The following is a 12346-nucleotide window of genomic DNA, read 5'->3' as shown; positions in this document are numbered from 1 at the left end:
ATGTCCTGCGAGTGAATTTTTAATTTTATGGATGTTGAATTGTGACCTGCTTAGATTTTACAGATAATACAGGACAGAAAATTTTAAAATACTCTATTCATACTCAGATTGTGGTCAGTCTTAATGCAAAATCTTGTGTCCTAATCCTTGCAGGACCAGGGACAGACACTGCTGTCAGGACAAATGCAGGCTTTGACCACCATCTCACTGTGCCAGGCTATTGTACTGGAAGCACAGGAACTTAGTACAGTATAGCGTCACCTGCACTTAAAGTGAGATCTTGCTTCTCTTGAAATGCATTGTTATAAAGTTAACTTCAATAAGGAAAATGGGAGCTGGTTGATTTTAATGTCATTAAGGGCAATCCACCCTGAAAGTTCTTTAAGAAGGCAGCAGTGTACTGTAAATGCACAGTAATGATGTAGCCACCCACTGTGCAAAAATCTACTTAAGCTCTGTAGTTATTGCAAAAATAAAACAGGAAGACCAGTTAGGACCAAAACAGTTTGCATTTCATAACATTCAGCATGGCAAAGACCCAGGCACCATCTGTCACAGAGAACCATAGTTAGCAGTGTTGAGATTAACCGAGTTCTTCCAGGATCCCGAAGGTACGTTGCTCGGCCGACTGTGTGGGGAAAGGTGCCAGTAGCTTCGGAACAGAGGAAGTCCTATTGATTTTGATTGGTTCCTGCAGGAACCGAGTTTGATTACTTCTACCATATTGTAGCGTTGAGATGTGATGAGTTAGGGTTCCATTCGTTGGGATGGAGAACATCATGCTCCTGGGGGTACTGCAGATTTTGCTCCCAGTAATGGAAGGTCAGCATATGATATAAAAACTCCCGCAATTAAGTTTGTGGGACTATACAGAGCTGTTCATGAACAAAAAAAAAAGTCTTTCCCATAAGAATTTTAAAAAGGATACTTATGAAAGCACAGCAAGGCAGGGGACCTGGTAGTTCAAGTCTTTGTTCACAGCCATTGGTGGATTTTTCCCTCTTATGTCCTTTCCCAGCTTGGTGAAGTCACTGCACAACAGTTCATTTGGGGGTCAAGCAATCATGGGCCCTAAGTCCAACCACCAGATGTTGCTATTGCACGAGGACCAACTCCACTGCAGATTCCCCAGATCAAAACATTGAGCAGAAAACCTGAACTAGAATTCAAAGTCAGGTCCTTCTGCACGGCAGCCACAGGACCAGTACTGGGCCAGCCCACAAATCTACATTGTAACATCTCATGTTTGATTTTTGATTGATACTGGATACTATACAGGCATATTTTCAAAGCACTTAGCCTTCCAAAGTTCCATAGAAACCTATGGAACTTTGGAAGGCTAAGTGCTTTGAAAATATGCCTCAATGTAGATTGTTTTGGTCTACGAGTACTAATGGGAAAAAAAACCCCACACATTTATGGATGGTATGGCTGTGTGTAACATTAGTGGGGTGTACTGTGACCAGAGTTGATTGGCCACTGTTAGAAATGGGATGCTGGGCTAGAAAACAACAAAATATCTGCCTCAAAGAGCCTCCCAAATGCAAAGTCTGTGCTAACTGCAGGCAGGAGCATGTGGAATGAAGCAATATCCTTTTCTTCCTCTTCAAATAGCTTCAGTCCTGCAAAGCTCTGTGATCAGTCGTTAGGATGCTCTGGGGTCCTTTTACTAAGCCGCATAGGTGCCTACATGTGCCCAACGCGTGTCAGTTTTCAGTTACCGCCCGGCTACCGCATGGCCCTTGCAGTAATTTCATTTTTTACACGTGCCAGAAAATATTTTTATTTTCTGGCTTGTGGGTGGTAATCGGCATTTTACATGTGTAGACCATTACCGCCTGGTTTACTGCATGAGACATTACTGCTAGGTCAATGGCTATGGCGGTAAGGTCTCAGACCCAAAATGGACGCGTGGCAGTTTTCATTTTGCCGTACGTCCATTTTCGGCAAAAATTTTAAAAAGGCATTTTTTTTTACAGGTGTGCTGAAAAATCATTCTGCGAGCACCCAAAACACGTGTCTACACTACCGCAGGCCATTTTTCAGTGCGCCTTTGTAAAAGGGCCCCTCTATTTCTAAGAGGATTATGATGGAGTAAACTTCCATTGTCCAATTAACAGATGGTGCAAAGCTTCTCTGGTTGGTTTCATCACTTCTACTAGCTTTATGGTTCTCACTTCCTTTTGGATGCCATCTTGTGTTATCTCATTTTCTGTTCTGGTTCCTGGCCTTTACTAAATTCCACCAGCTCAAACTCCCATGCTTATCCCATCACTGCTTTAGGATACACTGACCTGGTTAGGTTTTTGACTGATCAAAATGGTAGAGCTTGAAAAAGTTCAAAATCTAGATTATAACCTAGGTTATAAGCTTCAACCAGGAGATTAATGCAATTTAGTTATATGAACTAGATTTAAATATCAAACAAATACAAAATATTATTTAGCAAGTGTTCTACCAGGTAAAGGGGTGAATTGCAAAGCAAAAGTGTGGCCCATCGTTGTCTAGCTAGAAAGGTAAGGAAAAGGGACAGAATGATCACTTACACAGCCTGCTGTCTCAGGGCCATTTTCGTGGTGTCATCTGTAGAGTGGACTAGGTGAATGACAATTGCTGCCCAGCCCACTATCTCAAGGCCAGGTGTTTTGGTGCTAGCTCTGACAAGGTTCCAATCTTCAGTCAAATCACAATATTTAGACACCTGCAGCATTGTGTTCAGCATCTCTATGAGCAGAGATGAGGTCTTTCATCACTGAATAGATTAGCTTGTATAGTCCCTCGAGAGGGATATATTTGCAGAAACACAACCACAGCAGGACTTCAGATTTATATCTGAACCATTTTTTAAACAGATTTGAATTGGTTCTTTTATTAATGTTAAGGGCCTGTTTGACTCTCAGAAAAGAAAAATGGGGGGGGGGGGGGGGGGGAGATGGAAATGCATTGTGTCAGTGTCACCATCTGAGGAGATTCATTCAGGAAAGAAGAGTGAGCTGTGTGTTCTGTTTGTGTTAACGCCACATGCCTGAATAAACAATCCAGTCCAACCACAGGCAAAACATGTGCAGCAACTTAAAAAATACACCCAATGGCGTAGGAAGGGGGGGGGCGGGAGGGGCGGTCCGCCCCGGGTGCACGCGCTCGGGGGGTGCCGGCCCCGCTGGTTCCCTGCTCTCTCTGCCCCGGAACAGGTTACTTCCTGTTCCAGGGCAGAGAGAGCAGGGAACCAGCGGGGCCGACGCAGCTCCGAGTGACATGCACTCGGGGCGGATCGGCCCTCCCGCAGGTAAGAATGCGGTCCGGGGGGGGGGGGGGGGTTGCGCCGTGCTGCACCCAGGGGGTGCGCAGCGGCGACCCGACCCGGTTGGCATTAGCCCTCACTACGGCACTGAATACACCATCTCGGCAGCTAGCTAGCAATTCACAAATGGAGCCTAAAACATAGGCATCATGCCTGATGCATATCTCCCGCTTTGCATTTCACAGGGATTACCAATTGGCTAACGAACCATCTGTAGTCCCTTCCTCCAAACTGCTGTTAGCAGAAATGTGTAGGCATCCTGAAGGTTTTCCTTTTACTGTGCAGTGGTGCCAGGCAGCAATGCCCACCAATGGGATGCTGTAGAAGAGGCTCCCATGCAAATGCACCTTCTATCCTGCCTAACACTTTCCTTCTCTCTTCCCTCACTTAGAGGCAGATGCAGCAACCAAACGTAAAAAAATCTAAATCGTTAAAGTCCCTAACGATTTTAAAATAACGAAAAATGCACCAAAAAAAAAAGTCACACATGCTGAGATCGGTAGTGAAACGTACAATGTATCAAAGAATCACAATACACATCGGTCTGGACCTCTCGTTAGGACAGCTCCGTGGCAGGAAAAAGTGTTAAGTGAAAAAATAAACAAACTTTGAGCCAATCCCAGCGCATTAGCAGAGCTAAAAGCGCTGTGATTGGTCCAAAGGACCTCAGAAAACACATAAAAAAATAAAAATAAAAAAAGGATCGGGAGGGGGCAAGGGCGCTCATCAGGAGCGTCCTGTACGGACGGCCTTGCCCCCCCCCCCGCTGCTCCCCACTTTCCGCCGCTCCCCCCACCCCGAAAAAGCAAACTTCTAGAAGCCCCTGCCCCCCTCCCTTCCTCACTACTCTCACCTAAGCTCCGCCTCCCGACATCCTCCGTCCGTGCCCCGCCCCCTTTTGGGGTCGTCGCCGCCATTCCCCTCCTCCATCGGGCCCCCCTTCCTCTTACCGGGCCCGTGCAGCGCCTCTCTCCTCTGTCCGAAGGCGCTGCACGGGCAAGAAGAACGCTGAATCAGCTGATGCCTGCCTTCGCCTAGCTTCCATAGAGCGTCTTTCTCCTCCTGAGCCCGCCCCTGTCTGACGTCAGTAACCTACGTAGGTTACTGACGTCAGACAGGGGCGGGCGCAGCAGGAGAAAGACGCGCCATCGCGAAGGCAGGCATCAGCTGATTCAGCTTTCTTCTTGCCCGTGCAGCGCCTTCGGACAGAGGAGAGAGGCGCTGCACGGGCCCGGTAAGAGGAAGGGGGCCCGATGGAGGAGGGGAATGGCGGCGACGACCCCAAAAGGGGGCGGGGCACGGACGGAGGATGTCGGGAGGCGGAGCTTAGGTGAGAGTAGTGAGGAAGGGAGGGGGGCAGGGGCTTCTAGAAGTTTGCTTTTTCGGGGTGGGGGGAGCGGCGGAAAGTGGGGAGCAGCGGGGGGGGGGGGCAAGGCCGTCCGTACAGGACGCTCCTGATGAGCGCCCTTGCCCCCTCCCGATCCTTTTTTATTTTTATTTTTTATGTGTTTTCTGAGGTCCTTTGGACCAATCACAGCGCTTTTAGCTCTGCTAATGCGCTGGGATTGGCTCAAAGTTTGTTTATTTTTTCACTTAACACTTTTTCCTGCCACGGAGCTGTCCTAACGAGAGGTCCAGACCTCTCGTTAGTTTTCCTGCCTTTTTCCTGCGTAAAGGCAATCGGAAAAGGTTAGTGCATGTCGTTTCAATGGGGTTTTCACACTAATTGCTCATCTCCATTCCGTTTTCGTTAGCTGCTACTGTCGTCGGAAAATAGGCTTAAGTGCATGGAAAGGATAGGAAATTCTTCCCTGAGGGCTCATTTAACGATGAAAAACGTTTAGTGCATCTACCTCTTAATCTTTGTACAATACTAATTGTATCTGATAACATGGAATGATTACGTCATAACCAAACTCTGTAAGCCACATTGAGCCTGCAAATAGGTGGGAAAATGTGGGATACAAATGCAATAAATAAATAAATTACAAGGAGAGATATTTTAAGAAGTAGAAGGTAAAGCAAGAGTGAATGTTTTCTTTAAGAGGAAGGCTCTCCTTAAAGGAGACGATCATAGGAAGTTTAGATTTTATTTGTGGTTCTGAATGTTGAGTCCAGTTCAGTCCCAGGAGGATTATATGTGGATTTAAATCTCATGTGCTATCACTTTTTTTTTTTTTTTTTTTTAGTAATTTTCTCATTGCTCCTTATGAGAGGAGTTGCAGCTTGCAATGATTCCCTGGTTTATCCGGGACCAGCAGGACCAAGTCAGCCTGTGGACCCGGTGAGGCACTGGCACAGGGCGTCAGTGACAAAGGGCGCCAAAATCCCAGTCCAGCATCTCTCCCTCCCCAACCTTGCAGGTGGGGGAGAGGGGAGGGAGAATGTTAGACTGGGATTTGGGATTTTGGTGCTCTTTATCAACCGGTGGGGGGGGGGGGGGGGGGGTATATGAGAGAAAGGGGGAGCTACTAGATCTTTTTTGTGGGGGGGGGGGGCACCAGTGCAAACATTGGCTGAAGGCACTACAGTCCCTTGAGCCAGCCCTGGGGAGCAGCACCAGCTCTTACAGCTGTACAGAACAGTTCCAAAGTGAACACAGTGGCAAAAGGCCAAACACCCTAGTTAGAAAAGGTAATGAAAAACCAATATTTTTTCCTGCCCCTGAGGATACCCTATCTGCTCATCTTTCAGCTATACCACTACTTACAGATTGTAACAGCTCCTTGGCACACGTTGCATATTGTCTTGATGTTCTCTGCGATACACGCCCTTGTGACACAACCTTGTAAAGAGATAAACCTGGATCAGTATATGGAAATATATAGAGAAATCCATTCACAACCTCCCATAAAAGCACACTGCCTACCACAAGGATCACACCGCTGCAGAAAAAGACAAACAGTATAAGCCTAGGTTTGTGCAATTGCTGATGCTGGAGGAGAAATACCCACTACAAGATTTTTCTGTTTTTGGAGATAATGCTCTTAATTGGAAGGCATTTACCCTGGATAATCCAGCCACAAAAACCACACATGCTTTCTCTTATTGGGAAAAAAATTTGTTTACAGTCAATATATTAATTACATGACTCTCTGGAACATTCCCAGAATGTTCTCAGTATCACAACTGACCTTCTGACTCCTGGCACAGCAGATGCTGTCATCCAGGGCCGGGACTGCAGTGGAGAGGACCCCAGGGACCACCACTATAGTATCAGCTTGACACTGGTATCCAGAATCCATTCCAAGCATTTCAGGGAGGGTGATGACTGTACAGCCAATGACCACTGGCATCTCAAAGACCATAATTGGTCATTTTCACACCAGAGAAGTTGTGGCTGGTTAGCATTAATTTGGAAAGAGTGAACAATCTACACGCCATGATAGTACAGGGCCTCTGTTAAGTAACATGGGTTAGGAACACTATGTGTCATCTGGACAAATGAAAAATATGCTTAGAGGATTATGAAAGTCTGTAAATGCTGTGTGTTGTGTTAAGGGTGACTCTTCCAGCAGCAGAAAGATGACATTGTCAAAAACTCACCCACCACTTCAATACTGTTTACAATAGATTAATTTAGCATGTACCATTAGCCAGTTAATAGATTTGTGATGTGAGCTGGCATAACAGAGCAGCTATAAAAGGTTGAGATCTCAGTTCCACAGTGTGTTTATCGCTAGAGAGCATGTGTAGAGAAGACACAGAACACAGAAGACATGTGTAGAGAAGACACAGAAGGCGGTAGAACGAGAGGACATGAAATGAGATTGAAGGGGGGCAGACTCAAAAAACGTCAGGAAGTATTTTTTCACGGAGAGGGTGGTGGATGCTTGGAATGCCCTCCCGCGGGAAGTGGTGGAGATGAAAACGGTAATGGAATTCAAACATGCGTGGGATATGCATAAAGGAATCCTGTGCAGTAGGAATGGATCCCCAGAAGCTTAGCCAAAATTGGGTGGCGGAGCAGGTGGGGGAAGAGAGGTTGGTGGTTGGGAGGCGAGGATAGTGGAGGGCAGACTTCTACGGTCTGTGCCTGAGCCAGTGATGGGAGGCGGGACTGGTGATTGGGAGGCGGGAAATACTGCTGGGCAGACTTGTACGGTCTGTGCCCTGAAAAAGGTAGGTACAAATCAAGGTAAGGTATATACATATGAGTTTATCTTGTTGGGCAGACTGGATGGACTATGCAGGTCTTTTTCTGCCGTCATCTACTATGTAACATCACAGGAGTATGTCTCCAATGACACTACGCATATCATGACAGCAATGAACCTCACTCCTAAACTAGGGTATATAGAGTATGATCAATCTCAGATTTATTGAGAACACTTGGCCACAGTACTTGCATTGTACCAAAGAGAGCTTCCTTCTGGTGTTCATAAGATATAACATGTGTAGGGCAAACTATCCAGATGTTCTTGACAACTCTTTTTTTTAAAAGCCTGTGGCTCCTAATACATAGGAAATATTTCTGTATCTTCCTGACATATTTTCTTGGCCTGATTGCATTTCTTGATACTTAAGAACCTTCTCTTTTTCCACCTGATTCAGAGTAATCTCTTGTAAGGTTCCGCAGGTGACTGTGCATAAAAGTGGTTCATAGAGATAGTGGCAACCCAATCACTGCAACTGCAAAATACTGATGCACAAAAATTTCATATAACCTACTCTTGTAAATAAAGTTAAATCATGTTGCTCCCACCGACATTCATTGAGACCTTGGGCAAGTCACAATATCCAATGACTCAATTTCTATACCCAGGTGCATGCAATTACATGTGCCTTGTGCACTTAAATACACTACAAGCTTATAAGGTAGCATGTAAGTCAGAGATACTCAGACCTGTCCTACTGGTCTACAGGCCAGTCAGGTTTTCAGGATATCCCTAATGAATACACATGAGAGATTTGCATGTCTGTCACCTCCATTGTATGCAAATCTCTCATGTATATTCATTAAGGATATCCTGAAAACCTGACTAGCTTATGGACCCCTTTGTGTACTCCTGGCTATAATGCATTACTGAAGGGGACATACAGGTGCGTGGAGTATAGGCATGTTTCCAATTTGCACAGCTTATGGAATACTATAAGTAAGTTATGCGTGTTGCGTGGCACACTTATGCACAGCCATTTACGAAAACCATAGACCTGCGATTAAGGTAGCATCTTTGCTTAATCTCAGGGGTCCCCCATCAATCTCTAGTCTCTGATTAGGGAGGTTGCGGGTACCAGAAAGCTGTTTGCAGCTCTGCAGTTTCTGCAGCTTGCTTCTAGTGTCATCTCCAGTGTTGTTTTTTTTTTAAACTTGTCTATTTTTACATTTTTGCTGTCTGGTTTTCTTTCTGCGCAGGGTTTCCGTGTCAGAGGCCATAGCCATTCCCTCGTTACTGGGAGGTGCACAAGAGCACGTTCTTCCCCCTTTAACTTCCAATGCTCTACACTAACAGTGTGCCTATAATTTGCACGTTGTGTTGAGCACTGTATGGTAATTTTTCTTCCATGTTCGAGTTCTGAGCATCTGAGCCTAACTCTGCACACTCGCCCTAGCGACTGCTCAGAGCTGTTGGTAGATTTTATTTGTTAGGATGAGATTTTTTTTTGTATGCCATTTCTCTGAGCATTGAAGGGAATCACTTATGGCCTCATTTACATAACATTTTATTACTAATTAGCTCATTTACATAGAATCTGCAGTCATTGCTTCCGTGAGCAGTAAAAGCAATGCTGAAACATTTTGTGCAAGCTAAACTGCCTAAAATCTGTCTAAATGAAACGTTGCAAGCCCGGTTAGCTTTGAGCATCGGGGCCCTAGTCCCTTAATCTGCAGCCTCAGCCCCCACTTCTCTTCCTGACTAACATCACAGACTATTAAAGTCAGAAAGGGCAGTGAAAATCCAATATTTGTTCCTGCCCCTGAAGATACAGAGAATGGCACTCCACTATTTGATTACCTTGGCGGGGGAGGGGCCACCACCTGTGCTCTTACTGAAGAGAGCTTAGACCAGAAGAATGAATTCTCCTTTCAACATGTCTTCCCACTGTGTTTGCCAGTATTGCTGGTGTCCACAGCCAGAGAGGTCATGGATCTTTTATCAGCCAGACAAAAAGAGCTTGCACACAGCTGTAAGGGTCAATGTTTGAAAAAAGATTGGGGGGTGCTAAACACAAATTACATCTCCCTGGGCATACTGAAGAAACGTTTGCTCAATATTGGGGGTGTTCGAGCAGGCACACAGTGTACAGCTCTGTAAACAGATCTCTTTACAAGGCATCCACAGACATAAAGAGGCATTACTTCTATAGAAAATGCAGGAGGTCCATGTTTTTTAAATGTTATTAAACAAAAACAAAACTAAAACTTAAAAAAAAAAAAACAATACAAGGTGGTTCCCTAACTTAAGTCATGTTTTGCTTCTGAAGGTTAAAACCACTTTCCTCTATAAGAAGGAACATGGTGGAAATGTGAAAAGAGGTTCTCACAGCAGCAGTTACTTCAGTGGGAAAGGACTCAAATGATTTAAAACATTTCTGTAAACACAGGGCTTTAGGCATGGGAGAGCTCATCAGCGGAATTCAGATATACAGATGAGGACAGGCAGCTTACTCTTTGTAAAGCAGGAGTTTATCAAAGGTTTTTCTTTTTTTTTAAATAAAGTCCCAACGAGTGACACACAAGATGTGCAGAAAGAAGGACCTCTAGAGTAAAGTTCTCTTATCTGGCCAGAGAATGTTGGGCTTCTGCTCTGCATGTTTCTAGTATGATCAAAGGTCTTTAGCACTGTTAGTGATTGATCTCCTTTGTGTCTCCAGTTTGTTTGCACTGGATGGGAGCGACCTCCCAGTCCCTGAACCTTCCTCCAAAGACCTGTACAGGGACCTGGTCACTCTAGGATCTCATTATCATGTAGCTCAAAAGTATGACTATCAGTAAATGCATGGGAAAACTGAATATTTAAGAGGAAATATAAAAAGAAAATGAAAGGGACTAGGCAAGAATTAAAAGGGGAGCTTGGTGTTAGTAAACAGAAGATCAGGAGAAAATAGATCACAAACACAGTGACCAAAGCAAAAAGCATTACCATGGGATTAGCATGACCCTGAGTATGCAAGAAGGGTTTCAGCGTGGGTGTGAACTTGCGTGGTAATGAGGTCAGATTCTGCAGCCATTCTCATGCGTTGTGCGCAGGAAAATGTATGCCAGATCTGGGGGGCTGCGTAAAAGGGTTGGTTGAGTGGAGTGGGTGTCAAGTGGCACCCCGGGTCACTACAATCTGACCATTCTTCCTCAGATTGATTTCTACAATGCCCCTCCCCCCAATATTTAAAAAATTGCTCTGGGAGTCTAGTGACCCCTCCCTGACAACCCCCATTCCCCAATATTTTAAAATTTTAAAAACTAGTGGTTCTCCCCTCCCCCCAAAGTCCCTGGTGTCTAGTGACAACCATGCCCCCCCCCCCACACCCTTCATATGCTAATTTGCTTCTGCCTCAGGCACCATCATCCTCAAAATAGTCCTGCCTTGCCCCATGCAGTGCATTCTGGGCTGCACTGGGCAGGGCCAGCCCCACTCCAGTGCATCCCAGGATGTACTGCATGGGGCAGAGCATCACCCTTTTGAACATGATGGTTCCTGAGGCAGGAGCAAATGGTCAGTGCTTCTGCCTCCTTTAAGGTACAAGGGGTCGGGGGGGGGGGGTCACTTGACACCAGGGAATTTTTAGGAAGGGAAGGGGGAGCCACTAGACTACTGGGGCAGTGTTGTTTTTTTTTTTTGTTGTGGTGGTTTTTTTATTTCTTTTTTTATTTTTTTTTTGTTATGTCGCCCATCCTGTCAGTGCCTGAGCCACTGACAGCAGCATTAATTTGCATGGTGATTGCTTACAGCATGCCATGGTAGTTTTGCTCTAACACAAGGCTTTCTGCATCAGAGCATAAGAGACTAAGGTGAACACACTGATGTCTACTGATGGTCTGTTCAAATACTGGAATAATTTTAAAGCTGCCAAGGAGATATTAAGTGTGCCACCTTGGAAATCAATTCAACTTCTTTTGAAACAGGGTAGGTTTTGAGAGAGTGCAGAAAAGCAGCTTTAGTACCAATCCCACAAGGGTGGAATAAGGAGAAAATAGTTTTGACGTCTATGGTAAATAATAATAAATAATATACAAGCACTAGTGAAGGACAAAACAGCCTGAAGCCTGTGAACAGTAATGTGTATGTAGAAGAGATGGTGTAAGTACAGCAGTACCCTGTTGCCTGCCTCTTCAACACCATCACAATGACTGGTTCTCCCATGGTAGTGAATGCTAGCATAGTTTCAAGTTTATTTCACACTTTTTACCCTGCTCTACGGAAATGCCATCTAGGCGGTTTACAATCTAAAAATAAAAACAAACTAGGGAAAGTGTCTGAAAAACACATCACAGTGGAGGTAAGAAAGGGTGGAACCACAATGTTGATAGAAAAGCAAGGGAAGGAATACACACAAGGAAACTCTAGTGTCCTGCAGACCCTGCACAGTTCAATGCCCTATGTATATGCATATTGAAATAAATAAGTTATCAGGTCTATTTTAAACTGGGATAAGGATGTTGGAAGATGGGAGGGAATTCCACAAAAAATGGGCCTTGAACTGAAAAAAAAAAAAAACACACTCTCTGATATTTTCATGAAGTATTTCTTTATAACTAGGTGTGTATACGTGATTTTTGACTGAGAGAATGAAGAGTACAGGCAGGGACATAGCAAATTAAATGGCAGTAAAGATAAGGGGGTTCTTCTGCCTGCAAAGTTTTAAAGACCAAAAGAAGAGTGGAGGAGTGGCCTAGTGGTTAGGGTGGTGAACTTTGGTCCTGGGGAACTCAGGAACTGAGTTCGATTCCTACTTCAGGCACAGGCAGCTCCTTGTGACTCTGGGCAAGTCACTTAACCCTCCATTGCCCCATGTAAGCCGCATTGAGCCTGCCATGAGTGGGAAAGTGCGGGGTACAAATGTAACAAAAAAAAAGTTTGTAAATTATCCTTCTTTGTATAGGTA

At 45.0% G+C, this 12346-nt stretch overlaps 2 protein-coding genes across 4 annotated transcripts in view; one reads left to right on the top strand and one right to left on the bottom strand.

The window, feature by feature from the left end:
* The window catches only part of LOC115476269 (mitochondrial import inner membrane translocase subunit TIM16-like), a 619296-nt gene that overhangs the window by 369440 nt on the left and 237510 nt on the right, over positions 1-12346 (top strand). The gene's annotated exons all lie outside the window — the stretch shown is intronic.
* Positions 1-12346, bottom strand: part of VASN (vasorin) — a 70907-nt gene that overhangs the window by 8488 nt on the left and 50073 nt on the right. The window contains exon 2 of the mRNA XM_030212555.1: positions 6012-6086. Within this exon, the coding sequence (XP_030068415.1) occupies positions 6012-6043 (32 nt within the window). The 5' untranslated portion in view covers positions 6044-6086. The remainder of the gene's footprint in view (positions 1-6011; positions 6087-12346) is intronic.

The sequence above is a fragment of the Microcaecilia unicolor genome, chromosome 8, assembly GCF_901765095.1.
Source record: "Microcaecilia unicolor chromosome 8, aMicUni1.1, whole genome shotgun sequence".
Taxonomy (NCBI): Eukaryota; Metazoa; Chordata; class Amphibia; order Gymnophiona; family Siphonopidae; genus Microcaecilia; species Microcaecilia unicolor.
Note: the sequence above shows the minus strand (reverse complement) of the source record. Positions and strands in the feature narration are given on the sequence as shown.